Source organism: Xiphophorus maculatus, chromosome 19 (assembly GCF_002775205.1).
Source record: "Xiphophorus maculatus strain JP 163 A chromosome 19, X_maculatus-5.0-male, whole genome shotgun sequence".
In the NCBI taxonomy this organism is placed as follows: domain Eukaryota; kingdom Metazoa; phylum Chordata; class Actinopteri; order Cyprinodontiformes; family Poeciliidae; genus Xiphophorus; species Xiphophorus maculatus.
The window spans coordinates 20,010,832-20,035,185 of NC_036461.1; the positions used below are offsets into that span (position 1 = coordinate 20,010,832).

The window sequence follows — 24,354 nt, forward strand, 5'->3', positions numbered from 1 at the left end:
ATTTTGTCATAACATGCTGACAGTTTCAACAAATATGTAAAAAGATATTTTTATATATATAAAAGTTACACACTGCAGCTTGAAATGAACTTTTCTAATAACTCTCTTTCTCTCCTCTTCCTCTTGCCTTCAGGTTATGACTTTGCAGAGGTTCTGCGCTGGTTTGGGGAGCGGGTGGACAGAATCATCCTGCTGTTCGATGCCCACAAGCTGGATATTTCTGACGAGTTCTCTGAAGCCATAAAAGCCTTTAAGGGACAAGACGACAAGATCCGGGTGGTCCTCAACAAGGCCGACCAGGTGGGACGGCCAGAGGGATTCTAGAGACCGGAGTTCATGTGTTCATCTAGTCATGCTGAACACCTGCCTTTCCCCTCTGTGTTTAGGTGGACACCCAGCAGCTGATGCGGGTGTACGGCGCCCTCATGTGGTCACTGGGGAAGGTGATTAACACCCCAGAGGTGGTGAGAGTGTATCTGGGTTCCTTCTGGGCCAAACCACTGCAGAACACAGAAAACAGGTCTCACTCAAAAATCCCTTCATTCGCTCATTCAAACCTGGGTAGAGCTGATGGCTTTCCCACGCATTTATTTATGTTTGGACAGTATATATGTTGTTGTTTTTCCCCTAAAATGTCACCTCATTCATTCATTTCTGCTCGTCTTCAGGCGTCTGTTCGAGGCAGAGTCTCAGGATCTCTTTCGGGACATTCAGAGTCTTCCAAGGAATGCTGCTCTCCGTAAACTCAACGACCTCATTAAGAGAGCGAGGCTGGCCAAGGTGACAAAAGAATCTGCATGTTCTGATGCTTTGAGAATCATGGGAGTACTAAGAAATGTTGCTCAGAATCCAAGACAAAGAGAAAATCTTGCACTTTTAGTGTTTTTAAAAAAAAAACCATAGCTGGCTGTAAAAACATAAATGGTTGTGGTGGGTGGGGTTAAGCCAATGCATTAGTATTTAGTTTTCTAACTGTTTTTTTTATTTCTAAGAGAATAGTGTTATACATGCACGTAAATTTTGCAAATGTTACATTAAGACGTTTAAATATTTTCTCAATAGAATGTCTGAAAGCATTGTAAAAGTTAATGATAAAGTATTAAGAAGTCAGAATTTTGTGTAAAATGAGCCACATTTGAAAATATGTAAGTAGATGGTAGAGACCATCTACTTACATATACTGCATGAAGAGATAGAATAATTTTTTTCTGACTGTTTGAAATGAAATTAGACTAAACCTTTCTTGTTTTAGTTCTGCTGGGATTAACAAAGTTATTTCTATTTCCTAAATACCAGTTAAATTCTTTTTGTATTATGTTCTTTAACATTCAGGAGCGTGCGCACCTTTAGGCAACTAGAGTAACCCCAGATGACGATGTGATGGTGTTGTTAGCTTCTCATAATTTAATCTGCAACATTGGAGTTGAGTGCAGGTAGGCACACCTGTGGATGGAGGAACAGCTCAAACACATCGCTTTCTTGTGTGGCATCATGGATAAAATGTAAGAAATCAGCCAAGATCTCAGGAAGAGAACTCTGGACCTCAACAAGTCTGGTTCGTCCTTGGAAAGATTATTATGTGAAAATATGGAAGCAATATTTCAAGACATCAGCCGGGAAGTTGAAGTGGGTCTTCCAAGTGGACAATGAGCCTAAGTGTGTGACCTGAATAAAATTACAAGAAAGTTGATGTTTTGACAGGAAAGTCAGTATTTTGGTGTGGTCATCACAAAGTCTTGTTTTCAGACTCCTAGAAAATGTGTGAGCAGAGCTGACGAGGTGTGTGAGCAAAGTAGCCTGCAGAACCGACCCAGTTCTGGCAGGAAGAATGGATATGGGGCTTGCTATATCTTGCGCTTATACCAAATATAAGGAAACTTTTTTCAACATTCCTAAATTTAAAGAAAGGAAAACAAATGAGGCCACTCTTTTTTTCCATCTTTCAGCAAATAGAAATCACTTTGGTAACCCTAATTAACCTAAATTAGAACAGTAGTCTAATTTTACAGTTATGTTTGTTGCAATGTGTGTAAGTATCTGAATTCACCAACAACACCCTCTAAAATCTCCTGGTCTTGTCCCTTAGGTGCATGCTTACATCATCAGCTACCTGAAGAAGGAGATGCCTTCTCTTTTTGGGCGTGAAAAGAAGAAGGAAGAGCTGATCATGAGGCTACCAGAGATCTACGTCACCCTGCAGAGAGAGCATCACATCAGCCCTGGAGACTTTCCCAACGTCACCAAGATGCAGGTAGAAGCAGAAGTCCTCCTCCATTTAAAACCAACCAATATGCACATGAATCGTGGCTGATTCAAACACTGTTCATCATACGGCAGGCTGCTCTTCTACAATACAGGCCCTACATCTGGTTAGTAAGGAAATAAAAACAAACTAGATCCTGACAGTTCACTGCTGCTAAGTCAGTTTGTCTAACTGTTGATGAAAACTGTTGAGATGTTGTTATTCCATAATGACAAGAAAAATTGAGAAGCCTGAAGCTTCATTTTGAAGTATAACTGTGTGTGTACGTGTGTGTGTGTGATCAATGCTAAAGATGTTTTTGACACTTAGGACAGAATGAACTGGGCTGCAGCTGGTCTCTGATTCCTGTAGGGAGACACTGATAGTGGGTGTGTGATTTCCCAAGTTGTACTTAAATAGTTGGCTGTTGGTGGATGTTTGAGAGTTTTCTGTCCCCTGTTTTCTGTCCCTCGGGACAACAGCAGACACAACTATGATCTGTAGCTTTTTGAAATGCTCTTCCTCTTTATAAATCTTCCTTCCTTCATTTTGAAAGCCTTCTTGAAGCCTGCGGTCCTGAATATACAACACTGACACACAGGTTTTGGTTTTGCACAGTGGTCAGAAGGGATGCTGTGTCCAGCTGCAAACAGCTGGCAGTGTGATGTTCAGCTCTATTACTGTGATACAAAACAAAACTCTCCTTAATGTTGCAAATCCACACAGATGTCAGGTTAAAAACCCTACAGCCAAACACATTTTTTGTTTTCCTTAAATTTTACATTACAGATGCAGATAACGTCGAATACTCACACAGTCAAACTGCTAATCACAATTTTCACTGCTTTCAAACTTGCCCAACACTAAAACATATATTTGAGATTGTCAAGTGGATAGACATTTATTTTCATACTCTTATTTTGAAGTGGGTGAAGACTGTTTATACAGCAGTTCTGTTTCCTGTCTTCATGTTCATCTTTAACATTAACTTTATTTCAAACAAGAATTATACAGGAACAAAGAAACATGAACAGTACAGAACAGGATAGGAACATAAATGCATTATATGTAGGCATTACAGAACATGTAAATTATCAGGTCAAAATTAAATTGTTACTCAAGGGTTGTAGCCTTTCAAGGGCAGATATCATCTGAATTAAAGTTAGCGCTTTATCATTATCCATCCATCCATTTTCTTACACCCTTGTCCTTATTGGGGTTGGGAGGTGCTGGTGTCCATCTCCAGCTAATGTTCCAGGTGAGAGGCGGGGTCACCCTGGACAGGTCGCCAGTCTGTCACAGGGCAACACAGAAACTGACAGGACAAACAACCATGCACACACACACTCACACCTAAGGAGAACATGCTAACTCCGTGCAGAAAGACCCCGGGCCGGGAATCAAACCCAGGACCTTCTTGCTGCAAGGCAACAGTGGTACCAAATGCGCCACTGTGCAGCCGCTTTATCATTAGTTTTTGTTAAATATCATGTTGATGTAGCGCTTAAGGGTTAGCGCAGCTAACTTTTTAGTTAGCAGTCCCGCTGGGATCAATACATCATTCAAGCCATAGAATGTTAAAGGCAGATGTAAACATGTCTTGCATACAATGACAAATTAGTTCTGTTGACCTTGTGCCTCTTACTCTCCTGCAGGACATGCTGCAGCACTACGATTTCAGTAAATTTCCGTCTCTGAAAATAAAACTGATTGAATCAGTGGATAAGATGCTGGCCACCAAGATTGCAGTTCTGATGGCAATGATCCGAGAGGAGGAGTCCAAGCTGCCTCCGGCCATGGTGTCCGGTGGGGCGTTTGAGGGCTCTGAGGACGGGCCTTTCGGTCGGGGTTATGGTGAGGGTATTTGTGCCGGCGCAGATGCGGACGACTGGATCGTCAGCCGTGACAAACATCGCTACGATGAGATTTTCTACACACTGATGCCCGTCAATGGTAAGATCACCGGTGTCAATGCGAAGAAGGAGATGATGAATTCCCGGCTACCCAACACTGTGCTAGGAAAGATCTGGAAACTGGCTGACTGCGATCAGGATGGCATGCTTGACGATGAGGAGTTTGCCCTCGCTCAGCATCTCATTCAGATCAAGCTGGAGGGATATGAGCTGCCCAACGAGCTGCCCAATCACCTGGTCCCTCCGGCCCATCGTAAGAACCCCACCGCAGATGCACTGTACAACCACACGGAGGACTAGAGAGCTCACAACTTGCCAAACAAGCCACCAAAGAGAGAGACTGTGATGGAAGAAGGTCCTAATGTGGAGAAACCACAACAGAACAACATCAGACAATGAAATAACTTTTAATGTTAGAGTTTGAACATTTCAGCTCAAAGACTCCTGAAAGGAAAAATCTGGTTTCAACTGTAAACTGAGAGCTTTGTTGTAAAAACCAAAAAGTTCTCCTTAACTTCTCTAACCTACTTCTTGCCTTAACTATTTTGGATTTCTGTCTTCTGTTTGTGATGTATTACAACTTCAGTTTATTTCCACTTTATCACCTGCAGTATGTTGATGTGAAAAACTGGGATTTTTTTCTGACAAATTAAAGAACTGTTTTAATATTGTAAGGAGTTGTACACAACATGTTTTTATTCAAACTTATACCTCCTGGTGTTTACTTTGAGTGCTTTATCAATATTTTTTGGATATTTCTTTTTGTTTCTTAATTGCATTTTAGAAATATACCAAAGATGAAGTAGACTGATACTAAAATAGTTTTAATTTTTTACATTTTCTACCAAAATACAAATTACAAGCATGGTGATACTTAAAAGAAACTTTCTTGTAGAAAACCCCAAATCAATACCTGGATGGACCAGATTTTTGTATATTTCAGTTTTTTATATATATTAATATGTCATGGGACTTTTTTTTGTCAATAAGATTTTATTTATAAAGAATCTTTGTCATCTCTACTGAGATGGCAGTCACAGCAGAGGTATGACTCTGTTACACTCTGTTAGTCTGTAAAAAAAGAAAAAGAAACTTGGAATTATTGTTGTTCTCCAATATAAAACAATAACATCTAACAATTATTTTTCAAATATTTGTAGAAAGTGTCCAGGGTAATTTTTGTTCTACCACATTAGTGGGATGCCATTTTTTGTTCCCAATTTCCATTTGATTTCTCTGAATAAGCAGAAATCCTCTGGCAAAATACCATCTTTTTTTTAGAGTGTGAACCCTGTCACTTCCCAATGCAATGAAGTAGAAACACCGTCAACCACAGGATTTATGTGGAAGTCGAGCTTAGGTTCCATCCCTTTGCCTTGACCACATGTGAAACAAGTGATAATAATAATAGAACAGAATCTTTACTGATATAAAATTGTCTGAGGCTGTAAAATCATCTACAGCTAACTCAAAGTGTTTTAATAATCGTCGGACGAAAAGTTCAGAAGATGAAGAGAATGAAGCCAGACGTCTGGATCTACATCGTGGGTTTTTCTGATTGATTCTAATGCATCAAAATAAGCTTCGGATGAGATGGAATGTTCCACATCTACATGGTTATCACACCACCAACCCACCCTGTGTGTACTGTCACAGAGTCATGGTCATGGAAGATGGTATTTGTTTAGTCATGTGACAGTGATAGGGATGCAGCAAAGGATTATGGGGCGTTAAACTGATGAAGTCACCAGTATGGTTGTTGCTTTTTAAAAGGTTGTGAAATATATACTTTTATATACTTATATAACTGATACTTACCAATATATTGTTAAATATCAGTTATTAGCCATAGCAGCAATATTAATATTGGATAAGGTTATCAGGCCAAATTATCAGTCCTCTAGGCACTAATGCCACAGCAGCTAAGTTTCACACCGGATTCCCTTACTGACTCTACGGTAGGGGGAAAGGCTCAAACCAAGTCTGCAGCCAACTGCCTCTACCAACCAATGTGACTGCTGAAAGTGTCATTCAGGGAATTCATTCTTCCTTCACCCTTAAACATCTTGCCATGTCTGCATAATATACAAACAAACAAACAATTTGTAAACAAATTTGTTTGTTTGTTTGTTTACATTAAATTTACAGTAAACAAGTTAGGTTTGTTAGCTTACAGGGGTTAGGGTTAGCAGTGGCAGCAGCAAACAGCAGGAAACAAATCCAACATTTTTTTTTTACAACTGTAAAAAATTGTATATAGTTTTTTGATGTGTAATAGCCTTTCTTTTTCTTTTCAATGTTATTTGGCATATATAGATATATAGGTGGTATTCTTAGGGGTCCCCCAGCAGCCACTTAACTCGCATATGCTTTGGGCCGCCTCTGCTAGAAGGAAATCTATCTTTTCAGATCGTCAGCTATTGAGTGGAGCTGAGTGTTTCCTACTGCACTTGAAGGCAGCAGATAGAGCAAGCCTGGCAGACGCTGACTGATTTTTACAAGCTCACCAGCAGACATACCGTTAACAGCAAACCTTATTCTTAAAAATAAAAAATAAATTCAATTAAATTTTTTTAAAAAGCTCGGGGACAGACTGACAGTGAGGTGGAGTCGGGATGAACACGGAGGAGACTAATGTGGAGATGAAGGATGCTCAGAGCATCAGCGCGGAGCAGAAGGGCGGCCCGGACGCGGAGCAGAAGGGCGGCCCGGACGCGGCCCCGGACGCGGCACGGGTCGTTGTGGATGCTGACGCTACCGAGGCTGATGTGAGCGAGGCCGACCTGGACCAGGAGGAGCAGGAGAAGCAGCCGATGACCGCCGATGGAGACCGGCCCCCGGAGACTCCTCCTGAGGGCAGGGAGGAGGTGGACGCGGAGAAAAATGGCTCCGTGAAACTGAAGATCCTGGATGAGGAGGAGACGTTCACCGGCCTGAACAAGGAGGAGCTGCTGCGGGTGGCGGGGACTCCTGGGTGAGGAGACGCTGTTCACACAGACGCACTGTCCTGTTTGTAGGAGCAGGGGAGCCGCTTTCGAATGGGGTTAGATGCTGGTAATTATCCTTTGACAACTTGTGGAATATAAAATGGATTTATTTTTTAATGTGAGATATCACTTAAACTAGAGATCTATTATTCAGAAAATATCCTGCAGTATTGATCTATTTCTAGGTTGCTGTGCAGGACCACACTGTGTTTTGTAATGTTGCAGCTTCAGTTTTTATGCTGATCATTTTCAAAGATTCAGTCCAGCTAAAAACGAGGTTACAGCCACAAATATCACATGACCTCAAGAACAAAAGACACAGTATAATTTTTTGATTATTTATTATTTAATTGATTAACTACAGGAAATCTGTTGTAATTATTAAAAAGCTACTATTTTATTCCTGTTTTAATGTTTTAGTATAAAGGAAAACATTTTTAAAAAGAAGATGGCTATGTTTTTGTATATGATATGTTGATATTTTCACCCAGGCTAACAAGAAAAATAGATCTAAATAAAAACGACTGGTACTTTTAGTGTCATTCTGTTGTGAACATGAAATGAAATTATTCCATGAAAAAACCTGCATTTGTTATATCTGGTTGTATTTTAAAACATTTTTAAAATCATTTTTAGTCAAATTCTTTTAAGAGTCCTTTTGGAAGGTCCGAAGACCCACTTGTGCCTCCGGAGCCACATGTTGCAGACCTCTGTGCTATAGGGGCAGATTAATGCATTCATAGAGCTTGGTTAGCTTAGCAGCAAAACAGTTTTGTTCAAAATGATCAGCTATAATCACCTCAGGGTAATAATCACATCATCAACGCAGCTGAAGCTAGTAAATTTATTAGTACAAGAAGATGTGAACAAAGCTGCTGAAATAAGCATCATTTTATTAAAGTGACGTTTAATAAGATGACGGTGCAATAGAATGGTGTTATTGGAGCATCATGTCACCAAACATCAGGCATCAAGCAGTGTGAGATGAGCTGGTAGCGTCTTACTTCTGTAGACTCAATAGTGATCATTTAAACTGGAAGATTTTGGAGGTTTCTGGTCGTTAAGGGTGCTCTGAATACGTTTCGTTCTTTCCCTAGTTGGGTAAGAACCCGCTGGGCGCTCCTGCTGGTGTTCTGGCTCGGCTGGTTGGGGATGTTGGTGGGAGCTGTCCTCATCCTGCTGCAGGCTCCTCGCTGCAGAGAGCTGCCAGCCACCAGCTGGTGGAACAAAGGCCCACTGTACCAGATCGGAAACATCCACGCCTTCACCGACACACACAACCTGAAGGGTGAGCTGCTCTCCGTCCGTCCACCCATCTGCACACACACACACACACACACACCCACGCGCACACGCCTACCTCCACACACACATACACACACACACGCTGTGTTGCAGAGCTGATGAAAGTGAAAGGCACAGTGCTAAACAGAACGTGTTAGTGACATCTGGACAGAGTAATTATCTGCTACAAATGTAAAGGTGTGTTGAACTACAGCAAATCATCAGAAGTTTTGTAGATCTTAGAAAAAAAGTGAGTAGATTTCTGCCAAAAAAAACCCCAGAAATTTTTAGATTGAACTCAGAAATTTTCTAGAATAAAAATCTGGGAAATTTCTGAGTTCATAAAGTCAAAATGTTTTTGACTCCTAAAGCTCAGAAAATTCCCCGTCAATTCTAGAAAATTTCTGAGATTAATCTAAAATTTAATGAATTTTTTTTTGCCAGGAATGTCCTCCTTTGATTTTATATCTACAATGGCCCTAATACGCCATCATGTGATGTAAATCAGATGAATAATTTCATAGGTTTTTTTTCCCTGCTCCATGTGAGAGCTACCAAAACATTCTGCTTGCTCCTGTTTCTCAGTTTTGTTGATAGTTGATCTTTAAAAGGATGAACAATTAAAGAATCCTCCCTGACTTTCCATCCTGGAAGGTGTGGAGCAGAAGATGACCAGTTTGTCCCAGCTGAAGGTGAAAGGTTTGGTGGTCGGACCGATTCACGTTGCTCCACCTGATGAAGCCATGAGCTTGAGGTTTGAGGAAGTTTCGCCTGAAGCTGGAAACCTGGAGCAGTTTAAAGGTGTCATCCAGGCGGCTCGCCGAAAAGGTGAGCAAACACTGGAAAATGCTTTTTCAGAGCCATACTTCGACTACGAAGCCCAGGAATGCACAATATATCAGATTATATTATGCATCGTAACATATCGGTATCGGGCCAGTAAGTTAAACTGGGCTGATAAGGACTGATATTTATGTTCATGTTCATCTTGTTGCCATTTGTGTTTCAGGAGGGGAGCAGGTCGGTCAGGTGGTATCTGTTCAGTCATGTGATAGTGATGCAGCAAAGGATTGTGGGATGCTTAACTGAAGGAGAGAAGCAGAGTGGGCGGTGGTCACTTTTACATGATATCAGAAGTGTAGCGAAACATATATAATTGATATATCTGTAAACACTGGTTAACAGCCATAAAGCAGAATTAATACTGGATATTGATATTGGTCCAAATCGGTGCATCCTTAATAAAGACATTCACAAGGTCCAGCTTTTCTTTGGCTCATCTGTTTATTATGTACTCAAAATCTCAAATGTAGACTTTAAACATTCACAAAGAAATGTTGTATTTAGCTAAGCAAAAATACTTGGTAAACCCTGAGAAAGTATCACTAAATAAATCTTCAAAGAATTCTTGCTGGGCGTGCCGTGGTGGCGTAGTGGTTAGCGTGACCCGTATTTGGAGGCCTTGAGTCCTCGACGCGCCGTCGTGGGTTCGACTCCCGGACCTGAGGACATTTGCCGCATGTCTTCCTCCCTCTCCTTCCCTGTCAGCCTACTGTCATATAAGGGACACTAGAGCCCACAAAAGACCCCCTGGAGGGGTAAAAAAAAAAAAAGAATTCTTGCTCTCATTATTGCGGCATTTAGCCCATTAAAACTCCTCTCAGTAACACTAACTGATCTAAAACAGAAAATGTTTGGCCTGATTTAATGTCAGACTGGGAGGAAGAAATGATGTGACTTTTATTCACAATATGTAAATATCTTCTTTCTTTTTCTTTCCTCTTTCATAGGTATTTCTGTGGTTTTGGATTTGACTCCAAACTACCAGGGTTCATCTGGACCCTGGTTCTCCAGAAGCAGCGTAAGAAACGTAGCAGAGAGACTGAAGGTAATAATGACCGACTTCTTCTGAGCTGGAAACCGACATGAGCTAAATGTACGGGAAGTCATCAACATGAGGCAGAAGTGAGCTAAGACAATCCACCAAAATAATGATGTGCCACAGCTGCTTGTAAATATAGAAACACATTATACATATGAAATGGACTTAAACTTTTTACTGGTCCCTGTAAGAAATGACAAGTTTTAAGTTTTACTTAGCTTGAACTTTGTCATATTTAGTCAAGGTACAGCCAGAAGTTACAGTATATTTTATAATCGCAATGTTTAAAAAGGGAAATTTGTGGTAAAATCACTCTGTGACAGAAGTCAAGAGATATGAATAATATATGTATTTTTTTATAGGTCTCTAAATATGGGCTGCAGGATCAAAATGAAAGTTAAATTGTACATTTAAGTCACTCAGTGTCACCTACAGATTTTTTTAGGTTCAGCATAGAGAATTGTGAAGAGAAACTTGAAGTGTTTAATAAGATGAACAATTAGTGACACGTGTCCCTGTGGTTCCAGTCTGCCCTGGTGTTCTGGCTGAACGAAGGAGTGGACGGAGTCCAGCTGTCTGGAGTGGAGCAGCTGGCCAGCACGGTCCCAGCTCTCTGGGACGACATCCGGGCCATCGTCCAGAACGGGACAGACCAGGATCTGAGAGGCGGGTCAGAAAGGTGCGGGGTTCATCTGTAACCTCTGACCTCTGATAGCAACAGGCTTTTTCTTTTTGTTCCAAAACCCAAACACCTTCTTCACATGATGGTTCCTGCTTCCCAGATCGCATGTTAAAGAGAGGATCAAAAATGTCACACATTAAGCTCTGCTTTTATTATCAGTAAATGTACATTTTAACACATTTTGATTCAATTATTTCAATAGGAAAAAATCCAACAAGAACAGGAATGACTTTGTCTTTAAAGAATACTCTGTCCCCTTTCTGCTGCCCCTTCTAACTTTGCTTTTTCAAACTGAAATATTTTATAAGGCAACAAATTAAAACTCCTTAAAGCTTTAGAGAATGATGGATGTGTCTTTTCCTTGTTCTTGTCTTTGTCTTGTTCTTGTCTTTGTCTTGATGAACTTTTTTTTATTATCTTAGCTTATCTAAATGTTTCTAAAAATGAACATTTTTAAAAACTGGCTTAATGTCTGGGTTTTGAAAATACCTCTGGTAGCAGAAATGAGCAGCTTCCTGTGAGTTGTGGATTTAATCCGTGTCTGCGTTTTTCAGACTCCTGCTCGGCGTCACAGAAAGCTCCTCTGCTGACGGTGTGTCTGCTCTTCTGTCCTCCACTGGAGTGGACCTCCTCATATCCAAAGTTCTGACCACAGGCGGCCCGGAGCCCGCCCGCTACGCCCGCACCATCCAGAGGCTCTACTCCAACCACACGCAGACCAAGCTGGCCTGGAATCTTGGGGGGCGAGACGACGGTCACCTGGCCTCATTAGTTCCCCCAGCTCATGTCAAACTGTACCAGCTGCTGCTGCTGACGCTGCCTGGGACGCCTGTCTTCAGCTACGGAGACGAGATCGGCCTGATGGACGGGGTGAGAGCCGCTCAGCTGACAAACAGACCTGCTCTGAGATCTTGCTCAACAGGAAATAAATCCTGAAGTTCTTTTAGTAAAATTTGCGTCTCTGATTCATTTCTGACTAGTTTTGAATTAGACACTGTTCAACTGTTTGTTTTTTTCTAATATTTTCATGTTTGCATTAGGAAACCAAGTTTCCCATGATGCTTTGGGACTATGAAGAGGAACTGAATGGAACTCTGCAGGTAATCTGTCAGCAGGTTCTAATGCTCACATGCGTCACAGTGTTTATATAACTATGTAGTTTTACTTTTATCCCTTTAGGGTGACTTTAGCGTCTGTCTAGGAACTGCAGGTGAAAAACTCTGGGACATACTGTACCTGTAATAAAACTAAAAAATACACACACATCAGTGTAGTCACTCAAATCATCTGGGAATTTGTTGCTGATAAATTTCATGCATCTTTTGTAGTTTTAAACTTAACTTACCGAAGGCTTGTTTGTGATTAAGGAAGATTGCGGCACAATTTTTCATAGATTATAGGGAATATCCAGCAAACACATCCAGGGGTGTCACTAGCTTTTGAGGACAAGGGGGCCATAGCCCCCCAAAAAAGGCACAGGATTTGAGAAAACATGACAGGCGAGTACACTTCTCAAACAGCAGTAAATGCAGAAAAATTGCTTTTACACTTTAAAAATATTCTATTCATATTCTGGACACAGTAAATTGAATTTGCTGATAGTTTTTCTTTATTTTTGTAGAAAAAAAAATCAACAAAACCCCTTAAATTATTTAGGGGGCCTTGTGAATATTTTAGGCCCCTAAAATGGCCCTCTGGTTACGATCTAAATCCTGACGTCTCCTCTCTGTGTTTCTCTGTCTCCAGGAGGATCAGACTGACAGGCTGTCCCTCCGCAACTTCTTCCGCTCTGTGAGCGAGCTGCGGGCCAAACAGCGCTCCCTCCTTCACGGGGACTTCCTCCTCCTCTCCAACTCCTCCTTGTCTCTGGCGTACCTGCGGGTCTGGGATCAGAACGATCGCTACCTGGCTGCCTTCAACTGGGGGCCGGAGGAGGAGGCGGTGCTGCAGATGAGCGAAGCGGCGTTGCCTCGGCATGCTGCGGTCGCCCTCAGCACCAACAGCAGCGCCCTCCCTGAAGGCAGCAGCGTGGACCTGATGGAGCTGCGGCTCGGCCCGGGGCAGGCCGCACTCATCAAGCTTCCTCACGCCGGATAGAGGAAAACGTTTAGTATTTGCATTTCCTTTATGTCCGCATGTATTGTGTCAACCTGCAGAGGATGTTGCTGGAGAGTGGAGCACCGAATCAGAACAGTTATTGTTGTGACACATTGTGACTTCTGTTGTCTGCAGGGATTCCCAAACTTTTCCATGCCGCGGCCCCCCAGACTGCATCAGCTTCTGGGCAGGGGCCCCCTTTGAAAAACTCGCCAAATATATACAGGAACAGCAACTTTTAGAATGATTCTCTCACTTATATTCTATATTCTCAATTGTTCAATTAGCATAAATGCTGCCTCACACCTCTTGATCTTATAGTTGGCCATCCTACAGTTACTTGAGGAGTAAAGCAAATTTTTTTAGTTAAAAAAAAAAAAAACAATGATAGATCATGGTTTCTCCAGAGGAGGAGACACTTTGGGGCTAAAGGTTTTGCTACTAAAAAGATCTGTGAACGTTGGCTCAGCTGTAAACAGAAGCTGCTCTCATTTTTATGCGCCTTGTTCAAAACAATCAGCCTTACATCAGAAGTGAGTGGCTAACACAAGGCTGGGCAGGAAACATGGAAATCCCTCCAGCTGTGTTCTGTTACTGAAACTGATAAACTAACCAATAAGATTCATTCTCTTCTTCTTTGGTCTTGTTTTACCAGGAGTGTAAGAGGTGAACGTGACTCTCGTCTGTATCTGTAACACACTGTGCACTTATGTATTGCATTCTGTGAAAAATAATAAATTAAAAACATACACTGTTTCCAAGCAAGCAAAGACATTTCTGATGCCTAGTATTCATAATTAGGAAAATAGATTTTATCCAGAAAGCACAGCATCTTCAACATATAAAGGTGTGAAATAAAAATTGCATGTACCACTTTAGCAGCAGTAACTAGATGTTTTGTTACGAATTTCTCACAATTTTATGGCTAAATGTTTACTCATTATTCTTTACACTAAACTTCAGTTTTAAGTTTCATCCGATTTAAGTTGCTGCTAAGTAAAGTCCAAATCAGTTGGGATCCGAAAAAATATTTCGGGGAATAAATTATATATCATCTGTAATAAAAAAAAAACAAAAACAAAAAAAAAAAAAACATAAAACATGAGTCAGCATTTGTTTGTCAACTGTAAGAAATGAGCTCATTAGATTTCTATCCAGAAAAGTCGTAGTAGAGGCTGGAAGATAAACACAATCCACTTTTGTTTTCTTCTGTCTGTCCACAGTACATTTGGTGATGATGAAGTTGTGTTCACATAACAATGGATCTGTCCACAGAAAAAGAAAAAAGACTTCGAACTTTCCTTCAGGAAATCAGCTAAAAAAAGACCTGAAAAAATGTGTAATTTCATGATAAAGTAAAAAAAAAAGTATGCCTGACAGCACTTCACCTTGCTGATCTGTCTGTTGGTGTACTGTGTAGTTGGAACATTGCTTAAAAACATCAGTTTTCATTTGTGACATCACAGAATTCAAGATAGAAAAAACAGAAGAGCTGCAACAAAATACAAAGTATCTCCAGTGTCATTTTTTTATTGCTACCATGATTTTGTTTCTCAACATTTGATAATTTATCATCTTACCCCATCTAAAAAAGGGTGAGTTTGATGAACGTTTTACAATATCCATCTGTTATATAAAATAACTGTGTCACACTTATGATGTAGTTTTATCGGTTATGAACAAAACAACTGAATGATTATATGGAATATTCCATAATGATTCTGTATTTTTGTCCTGTAAGTGTAAATGCTCCAACGCTCATTGATCCTGCAGTAATTATATTTTTCCACAAGGTGTCAGTAAGTCACTTCTACCGATACGGTTTGGAGCGGTGAAGAAGAGAAAAAACGGGAAGGAGGAGAAATAATAGTAGTGATGATGAAGTAAGTTCCCCCGGTTCCCCTCCAAAGTTCTAGCACGTGTTTTTCGGACCGGGACCCGGAGAGAGGCGGGATACTCGGCCTGTTCTCGAAGCTTCTACTGGGTCATCATGAACGCCGATGAGGCCAGGCTGAAGCTGCGGGAGCTGCTGGGCCAGGTGAATCCGTCTGAGCTCCCAAAGTTACTGGACTGGATGAAAAACTCAGGTGAACACCTGCACGCATGTCCTCCCTGCCTCCCTCCCTCCTTCTCGCGATACTTCATTCTGGCCAGCCTGACTTTGAGGTTAAGCGTGGTTCTGACAACAGGAGTCATCTGTGACTAGTGACGGTCACACTACAAGTCTCCGTTCAGTACTTTAGAACACTGCGCACAGTCTTTACAGAAATATTACTTTTCCACAACTTCATGTATTTGATGGGCCTAGTCAAAGTCTAGATTTAATTTAAGTAAAAAAAAAAAATCTTTGGCAAGATTTGACTTGACATTCATAGATGCTCTTCATCCAATCTAAAATATATAAAAATATACATTGTTTTCAAATATGTGCTATTTTGTTTTAGTCTGTCAGATAAAATACATTATCGTTTGTTGTTATGTGACAGAAAGTGAAACAGTTTAATGAAAATGTTTTGCAAGTAGTAGAAGTTCTGAGAGGACTTGGCATGTAAGGTTTAGATCAGGACAGTTTGCTGCTGAAACCATGGCGATAAAAGCAGGTGCTGGTCCAGCTGTGGGGCTGGTTCCAAGTCCTGCTGGAAAATGAAATCAGGACCTCCATGCAACCTGTCAGCACAAGGAAGCATAAAGTATTCTAAAACTAATACTCTGAGGCCACTGTCTGTTTTTAAAATGGTCTTTTTTTCAGCAAAAGTTTTTGTTTCATGTTCCTAGACATGTTTTAATCTCTTATTTATTTATTGGTTTCATTTTATCCATTGTAATAACTTTTTAATTTTCTTTGTATTTTTTAGACCTTTGTAGCCCTTTGAAATCTCAAGATAAAAAGGGCATTTTAATAACATCTATTGTATTATTATTAAATACAATCTGCCACATTTTAGGAGCAGGAATCGGTGCTGACTTAGCAAATGAATTTGTAATTCAGTACATTTATGCCTTGGTTTTTTTTTTAAAGAAACATTTTAAGCCAGTTCAGCACTGTCTTCTGTACTTCACCTTTGCTGTCATTTGTAGGTAGAAACAGCCTCAGCTCATCATTTATCTGACACAGTTATCCAGGTTTCTGGTAGAGGCTCTGATGTTGTTTCCTAAAGAACCAAAATCTCGGTAATGTATGAGTCCCTAATGTCTCTCTGTGTGTGTGTGTGTGTGTGTGTGTGTGTGTGTGTGTGTGTGTGTGTGTGCGTGCGTGCGTGCGTGCGTGCGTGCGTGCGTGCGTGCGTGCGTGCGTGCGTGGGTGGGTGTGTGTCCTTCTGTAGATGAGCTGGATCAGCTGCTGCTTGACAACAACAAGGTGATCCTGCAGAGCATTGCAGAAGACTTGAGAGCCAGACTGCCGGTCGATGCCATGCTGCCGTCTGAGACTGCTGCACAACACAAGGTTCCTCCACGGTTTCATCTGCTGCCATCTCACAGCGCCTCATTACTGAGCCACAGTTGTCTGTTTCTGATGTGGATAAACAACCACAATAATCCTGAAAAGGGTGCAGTCTGCATGCAGACGTTAACATGACCGTGCTCGCATTCATCTGCACAGACTTAAATGGTGCTTGCATGAATGAATGAGGCGTTTTCATTGGCCTGTCTGACCCTGTCTGGCTCAGGGTGTCATTGTGGTGTGATGTGATTACATGACGTCATGTTCTCCAGTAATCTGCACACAAATGATGTAGAGAAGACACAGTCTTAGCGTGGCAGTGTTATGTAAAATCAACTTTTTTGAGCTTCACATTATGTTGCAATGTTATCCTCTCATCAAAACCTTACCGGCAGTGTTGCTTTGACTCTTTTATTCACTTCTTGAGAAATCCTTTAATCTCCATAGTAACTATTGAGCTATGCAAAACACCTGGGTGGACCTAGCCCCGCCTTTGATGTGCAGCTCCTCCTCAGAACTGCAGTTTCTAAGCCCTAAGGTGTCAAACTCCAGTCCTGAAGTGTCGCTGTCCTGCAGTTTTTAGATGTGCCACAAGTACAAAACACTGGAATGAAATGGCTTAATTACCTCCTCCTTGTGTAGATCAGTTCTCCAGAGCCTTAATGACCTAATTATTCTGTTCAGGTGTGGTGCAGCAGAGGCACATCTAAAAGTTTCAGGATTTTGGCCCTTGAGGACTGGAGTTTGACATCCCTGCCATCGAGCTTCTGCCTCACAGAGCAGCCTTCCCCCATGACTCCCCAGCTCAGCTCCTCAAGACTATCCAGCAGCAATTAGCAAACACCTGGTGGAACTGCACGTCAGCTGAGCTCATTGCACTACTGATGTCGTTCTGTCTTGTAGATGCAGCAGCGGCAGCGGCCCACGGTTCATGTGGACAGCTTCCTGTACAGTGAGGACCAGGTGGACGCTCTGTGTGAGGAGGGGGCCATGAGCAGGAACTACTGTCTCAGCTGTGGATCCTTCAGGACCGCCCCCCTCGGTAGGAACGTGGCTCTGCCTTCTGCCTCCACACACACGATGATGGAGCAGCGTGTACTCCAATGCGATTGACAGCTCTAAGACCATCCTCCTGGTTCTGATTGGTTGTCCCTGACCATGTGGTGTATTTCTGCAGATGACCAATGAGTTTTGTTTTTTTTCACTGATTATTTGTTTCAGATGAACTATTATGGCATGGTCACAGTTTTAATAATTACATGAAAAACATGTTGCTTATAAAAGTTACCTGCTGCAGTTCTAATTTCGTTCTGATGTTATTTTCTGAATGTTGTGGCTCTGATCCCTGCTAGACCATCCAACTCTTTTGCTGTCCAACAGATGGTCATCCCAACTCAAACCAAATGACTGTGATGGCCTGCCTGCTCATAGATCCTTATGGATTAACACAGCCATGTTTCCTTACAGTAGACCAGAACCAAATCATAAAAAATGACTTTAAATTATTGTTAATCAAAGCATAAACCAAACATCTTTGCTTTCCATTCTTAAAGTCAGTTATTAAACTGAAACAGTAGGTAAAGATGAAGAGGTGGGAAAAGAGGCACAGCTAGTTATTCCTTCTATTTGAAACAATAAATGAATTGATCCAACTGGGACGATTAATTTATCACAATGAATCGTCCCAGAATTCATTATGATAAATGATAACATTGCTGCTTTGAGGCCATTTTCAAGTAACATGATGGTAATGTCAGAATAATACAAGAACACATTCTCAAAGATTAATAAACTTTGAATTCTCATAAACATTTGACACTGGAACTGGAAGACATTTTAAATATCCAAAATAAACAAAACAACAAATAAAATGAATCATGAAGTTTCTCTAAATGAAATCGTCCTTTTAAAAAAGGAGCTAGTTGAGACCAAAGCACCAGACTGAAGACTTTTATCATCCTTGGTAGAGAGAGAGAGAACAGAGAAAAACAATAAATTATACAAATTGAAATTATTGAGTTCATCTTAATTTATCATAGTTGATTTGTTGGTTATTGTGACAGGCCCACACAGACCGAGTGTCATAAGTAGTGTACTTATGAACGTGCATGTAAACCTGGATGTTTCCTCCTGTTCTCTTCTTCTCCTGCAGATTTCATCTCGCACTCGTTCTCAGTGTCAGAACTTCAGTTCCTGTTCCAGAACGTTCTTCCGGACCTCAGTGGTCGGACTGTGGTGGATGTTGGTTCCCGACTGGGAGCAGTTCTTTATGGGGTCAGAGTTTGTCTTAACCTTTGTGAAACCCCTGCAGATCCAGAAACGTGTCAATGCCCGTGATGGTTGTCATAGAAACCTTGTTTCAGATGGTGCAAGGTGAAGTATGATCGAAATGATCAGAACATGTTGCTCAGTCATGTGGTGGGACTGTTCTTCCCTAAAATTAATCAGCATGCCTCTGTAAGTGAATATTTACTGTATAAGGTTCTTAGTGGATGTTTTGATGAGTTCAGGGACATGTCTGTGTGTCAAGGTTTTTGATTTCAGGGGAGGAATTTCAATGTATGTTTGGTGTAAATTAGTTAGCATATCATACAGGCTACTACTTATATCTTGTTTTAGTCTAAAACAAAAGGTCATAATGTCCAAAACAAGGTCAGCTGAGTTAAATCATGTTTAGTAGATGTTATGTGTAGATCAGTTTGTTTGTTTTTAGTGAATATCAGCAAATCAAGAAATACATTTAAAAGATACGGACCATTATTGACAGTACAGCCGGTTACCCAAACTACAAGCAGATACAGGAGTTCTGATAATAAGGACTGGAATAAAAACACACAAGAAACAGAGACAAGCTTACTACCAGTGTTATTAACGTAACATTCACCCTGTTGGCACATTACAGGTTCTCCGTCACTCTGACTGTTATCGATCCAACACCTTTCAACACAAACTAATCTAATTTATATACAGAAATATGTTATGCATAGATAGCATTTTTCTAACAGAAGAGAACATAGTGACTTGATTGTGCTTTAAAATAAGTGGCTGGAAAACACATAACACTGCCCCTTTAATGTGAAACCCTTTTCTTTCAAATCTTGAAATGTTTCAACTCTGTTTTAGATACATGCTATTGAAATCATTGGGAGAGACTTGAAAACCATGTTAATCATTGTTGTATCATATTGTGATGAACATATCATGTGTTCAGGGTTATGTGTACAGTTCAGCCTCTCGCCTCATTGGACTGGAGCTCAGTGAGGACTTTGTCAGGCTGCAGAACGACACGCTCCACAAATACGGCCTGTCTGATCGAGTTCAGGTTCGTGTCTCTGATGGTCCCTCATCCCTTCTCACACAGACACTCTCACACACCTTTAATAAAAACTCCCCCCCCCACACCCGCCCAGGTTCTCCATGCAAACGTCTGCACTCAGGAGGTTCTGCTGCAGGGCGCGGATGTTCTGGTCATGAACAATGTTTTTGAGTACTTCATGGAGCCCACCAAACAAATTGGGTAGTTCCTCTAAGACTGTGCAGGAAATATTGAGAAAACACCAACTGTGACTTGCGTGCTCTAAAGGAATGTTTGCTCTGTGTGTTCAGAGCCTGGAAGTTCATCATGCAGGCCTTCAGGAGGAGAGGAGCCCTGCTGGTTACTGTTCCCAGTTTGCAAGAGAGTCTGGATGCTCTGCAGGTACCTGGAAAACACAGGATCATTTCAACACAGAAAAGAGAACTAGTTTCGTTTTGCGCAGCCTGGAGCCACACCAGGTTGTTTGTCTATCAAATGTTTCTGATTCCTGTGAACAGACTTAATTTTATTGTGTTTAGACATTCTTATACCCAACACATAGGCCTGTTATGGTAATAGATTTTACCAGGGGAGAAATTGTCCCAGAAATTATTGCAATAAAGATAATATTGTTGCTCCAGACTGAAGACTTTATCATCAAGGTTTTGGTAGAAAAAAAGAGAGAAAAGAGAAAACAATAAATCATGCTAGTGGGAAGTATTGAGCTTATTCTAATTTATCATGTGATTAATTGATTTATTGCTTATTGCGACAGGTTGTGGAAACCCTTTATGATCCTGATCACTATTTCTAAGTGCTGATTCGTTGCCTGTTGCTAAGCAAATTTCTAAACACCAGCTAGTGACATTAACTATGTTTTCCTGACTATAAGTTGTTACTGTTCACACGCTTTGAAAGCTGCCATTCGGCTAATGTACGGCTTTTTAGCAACGGGTTTGGAGTGGCTGGATTCTGTGTGAGGACAGCAGGACTGATGTGACATTATGAGCAACAGCGAAGGAAACTGAGGAAATGTGTGTGAAGCTGTTCAACTCTGACACTGACGAAGACAACTTTAGTGGTTTAAGTGTGCAGAAGGAAGATGAAGATAGCAATCAGTGACTTTTCCTGGTAGACTGTTTTCTTAAAGCAGCCGTTTGCAGGCTGCTTTAAAAGGGAAATGTTTGGGAAAAAGCATTTAGTGTATGTATTTCATTAAAAGTTTCAATTATCTTTCTGTGTAAATATGTCATGTTCCTACATGGACACCCGCACCTTTTGACAAGTGCAACACTCAATATGTAAACTCTTTTTCTTTCCAAAGTTGGTGGGTGTGGCTTATATGCAGCTGTGCTCAAAAGTTTGGAAATTACGGTACTAGCCGAGTGTTTGAAAAGTTTTGGGTCAGTTTGTCCATTTTCCTGCTTCCTTTACACACCTGGAGCTCTTTCTGTACTCATGTTTTTAACCAACTCATATCGCTTTATTTTAGGGAACCACAATATATCAGCACTAGCATCGGTATCAGGTGATATTTGTCATTTTTTAGCATATCAAATCAGTCTGATAAATAAACCTGGATTGATATTGACAACCGATATTTCCATCTTGTTGCTATTTGTTTCTGGACGGGAGAGAAGGAGGTTGGTCCTGTGGTGTTAGTTTGGTCATGTGACAGCAGCTGCATTTCCGTTACAAATGTGGGCACAACCACGTCAATTTTCTGATAATGTCAAAAAAAACAACATATTTTTGCAATTCTGGGTTTCCATTAAATAAGAAGCTCGATTAAAATCACATCTGGATAAGTTTGTCCATGCAATAAGTGATTTAAAAACTAATTTCTTCTTCATGGTTTGCAGCAGTGGTAGCATCAGGTTGTTAATCATGTGACTGATATGAGAGGAAAAAAGTCTTTCCATTTCAGTTTTGCTAAATAAACCAAAACTTTTTATTGAAAAACTATATAGTTTGTTTTTTTTTATCGCCATGTTTCCATTAAGTACATTTATTTTTGAAATGCTAAATTGTGCAATTATATGGTCAATGGAAGTGCAGCTAGTGATAGTGATGCAGCATTATGGGGAGTTTAACTTAAGCACTGGTGCAGTAAGCAGTGTAATGAAATTGGAATATGTATCGCATGTTATTATCTATTGATTTCTGTTTATTGCAACCTATCTCCATCCATATATATCACGGTTCACATCCTTCAGGTGCCACTACCACCAGGCTGGGTGGAGGAGCTTCCTGTAGACTACAACGTCTACCTGGGCCGAGATGCAGACCCTGAGGAGCTCAGACAGATTCATCTGTACCGGGTCGTCTGATGCTGGCAGCTCCACCAGGATGAGGTCATGTGACTGCAGACAAAATCCGCCCTACTGAGTCATGTGACTGCAAACGGAGCTCTTTGGAACAGAACGGAACCTATGACTACAAACAGATCCAGCTGGACAAGGTCATGTGACTGAAGACAAAGTGCCCTGTAGTGGATCAGGTGACTGCAGAATGAAGCGGCTGTTCTCAATCATCCAAGCACATTTCTCCACCTGTCAGGAGGTGGTGCAGCTCTGTGATCCAGGTGGTTCCACATCTTACTGGAAGTGGTTTGAAAAGGTGGGAAATTATGCTGGACTGCATCTGCTTTACCAAAAGTCTTCATTTGTACTCAGAGTTTACAAGATCAACTTAAGTCAGAATGTGAACTTCACAAGTCAGAGGTTCTTTACCTCCTCAAGCACTAAACTTCAACATGGCTTCCAAACTACCATGGGTCCAAATCTTGCAGAACCAGAGGCATAGAATAGATTATTGCACATTGGTGTTAATAATAAATCAAACTGTTAATTATGCTTCACTTGTATATTTACTTTACAGCTTGCGTAAACCGTCATTGAGAATAATATTTTTATGTTATTGTTATCTTTCCAAGTTTCTGTTTGGTAAAATCTGATACATTTCAAAACACAAAAGATACCAGCATTGTCTAGTGTTTGTTTACTTAATCTTATAGACAGGGGTTGATTTTTGTCTCCCTAATTATATTTTTTGTGTTTTAAGTTGTGTATTATGACATGTTAGGTCCTGGGTCCTTTAACAGTCTTATCCTGGGGAATCTCACTGAAGGTGTGCACAAACAGGAGACTTTAAAAATCAAACTCAACTAGGCTTGATGTTAAGAAAACTACAGAACATATCAGAAACCAGGCTAGGACCTAAATTTGATCACCCACATGGTCTGTTACTAAATCCTTATAGTGAACTGTTCACATAGTGATTTCAGGACCAGAACTGAACAGAGGCAACATAGAGTTCCTTGTACTCTAAGTTTTAAAGAGGCAGTATTATTTATTTTCCAAGTACATAGTATTATTTTATAGCACAATCAAGTACTATTTCATAAATTAGATAGCAGTTGTTGTAGAAATTTGGTGCACATCAAAAATAATCTAAAAAAAGTTTGACTTTGCAATTTACCGCCTTTAAATTGGCTTCTGTGCCTTTAAGATACTATGGCTTTTTATGGAACTTCATCTTCAGCATTCACAACTTCACTGAGAAGTAGTTCCTATGATGAGGTCGGCAGATGCGCAGTTCCACCAGGTGTTTGCTAATTGCTGCTGCTGCTAGTCTGGAGGAGCTGAGCGGCAGAGGGCTGCTCTGTGAGATGAAGCTCGGCTGGGGACTGCAACTCAAAGAAGGAGCTTTGTGAAAATAGGCGAAGCTTTGTGAGAGCAAGTGTTTGGGTTTCCCATGGTTGCCATGGGAAATTTAAGCATTTCTCAAACATGCATAAAAGAATCAATGTGAATAACATGACAACATGATATTAAGCAAAAAAGTCTTTTTTACATTTTTTTAAATTATTTATTTATTCTTCATCCTCCCAGACCTGCCTGCTGTGTTTTCTAACTTTCTGTAACAAACTTCTGAGTCCAGAAACAGAACAGCTGCGTTTACACACAGCTGAACTTTATTCATACACAGGCCATTAGCTCTGGCTTTTTATTAGAGGCATAAAACTAAAGGGGGTTGAATACACACTTCAGTTCTCAGTGTTTTTTAGACTTGTTTTATTTTGCTTCCAAGTAATAATTTTTCTCCATCAAATGAAGTCCTAATAAAATTTATTTAGGTTGTAATTAGATAAAAACTCAGAGTTCAAAGGGTATGAATACTTTTTCACAGCATTTTGTGTAAGTGTAGTGTTTATCCATCATTGCTTCTACCATAGAAACAGTCAGAAAAGCCACCTACAGACGGAGAGAGAGGAAAAGAGATGGGGCATTGAAGAAAGGTGAATCACCTTTGTAAATTTTCAATTTTCATAAAAAATTTGAATACATCAGACCTCAGATTAAGATGATATGTGTTAGCTGCATCAGGCAAGCTTGACATTTGTGCAGCTTCTTGATGTATGTCACAGAATGGCTATACCTTAAAACTAAATGTAAAGAGTGGGACCAACCATCCAGCATGAGGAATATGTATTTTCCATGTTATGGAAAATACATATTATTATTTTTC

General features: G+C 40.6%; 3 protein-coding genes across 5 annotated transcripts in view; all 3 read left to right on the top strand.

Moving 5' to 3' along the window:
* Window positions 1-4,829, top strand: part of LOC102223325 (EH domain-containing protein 4-like) — a 28,844-nt gene extending 24,015 nt beyond the window's left edge. For both annotated transcript variants that reach the window (XM_023353270.1, XM_005812061.3), the window contains 5 exons: window positions 134-300; window positions 387-520; window positions 669-780; window positions 2,087-2,251; window positions 3,898-4,829. In XM_023353270.1, the coding sequence (XP_023209038.1) occupies window positions 134-300; window positions 387-520; window positions 669-780; window positions 2,087-2,251; window positions 3,898-4,455 (1,136 nt within the window). In that variant the 3' untranslated portion in view covers window positions 4,456-4,829. The remainder of the gene's footprint in view (window positions 1-133; window positions 301-386; window positions 521-668; window positions 781-2,086; window positions 2,252-3,897) is intronic.
* A 1,768-nt stretch (window positions 4,830-6,597) lies between these two features.
* LOC102223583 (4F2 cell-surface antigen heavy chain-like) lies at window positions 6,598-13,852 on the top strand. The gene is made up of 8 exons (XM_005812062.2): window positions 6,598-7,129; window positions 8,240-8,430; window positions 9,081-9,254; window positions 10,217-10,314; window positions 10,836-10,987; window positions 11,545-11,860; window positions 12,031-12,090; window positions 12,737-13,852. Exons 1-8 carry the CDS (start codon window positions 6,771-6,773, stop codon window positions 13,085-13,087), a joined length of 1,701 nt encoding a protein of 566 aa, XP_005812119.1. The 5' UTR covers window positions 6,598-6,770; the 3' UTR covers window positions 13,088-13,852.
* Window positions 13,853-14,903: 1,051 nt separating this feature from the next.
* LOC102226181 lies at window positions 14,904-22,801 on the top strand. 2 transcript variants are annotated; one of them, XM_005812072.3, is made up of 8 exons: window positions 14,905-15,174; window positions 16,411-16,532; window positions 17,433-17,571; window positions 18,682-18,803; window positions 19,741-19,851; window positions 19,940-20,046; window positions 20,136-20,226; window positions 22,041-22,801. In XM_005812072.3, exons 1-8 carry the CDS (start codon window positions 15,078-15,080, stop codon window positions 22,152-22,154), a joined length of 903 nt encoding a protein of 300 aa, XP_005812129.1. In that variant the 5' UTR covers window positions 14,905-15,077; the 3' UTR covers window positions 22,155-22,801. The 2 variants fall into 2 exon arrangements, with proteins under 2 accessions (XP_023207942.1, XP_005812129.1); XM_023352174.1 differs by lacking the exon at window positions 19,940-20,046 and having other exon boundaries at window positions 14,904-15,174.
* Window positions 22,802-24,354: the final 1,553 nt, after the last annotated feature.

What these genes read in the sequence shown, in the direction of transcription:
- LOC102226181 (XM_005812072.3), top strand. Translation starts at nt 15,078, where the DNA reads ATGAACGCCGATGAGGCCAGGCTGAAGCTGCGGGAGCTGCTGGGCCAG. An exon ending in AGACTGCTGCACAACACAAG is followed by an intron (nt 16,533 to 17,432) that starts GTTCCTCCACGG and finishes TCTGTCTTGTAG; the next exon opens with ATGCAGCAGCGGCAGCGGCC. An exon ending in CTTCAGGACCGCCCCCCTCG is followed by an intron (nt 17,572 to 18,681) that starts GTAGGAACGTGG and finishes CTTCTCCTGCAG; the next exon opens with ATTTCATCTCGCACTCGTTC.
- LOC102223583 (XM_005812062.2), top strand. Translation starts at nt 6,771, where the DNA reads ATGAACACGGAGGAGACTAATGTGGAGATGAAGGATGCTCAGAGCATC. An exon ending in CGGGTGGCGGGGACTCCTGG is followed by an intron (nt 7,130 to 8,239) that starts GTGAGGAGACGC and finishes TTCTTTCCCTAG; the next exon opens with TTGGGTAAGAACCCGCTGGG. An exon ending in AACTGAATGGAACTCTGCAG is followed by an intron (nt 12,091 to 12,736) that starts GTAATCTGTCAG and finishes CTCTGTCTCCAG; the next exon opens with GAGGATCAGACTGACAGGCT.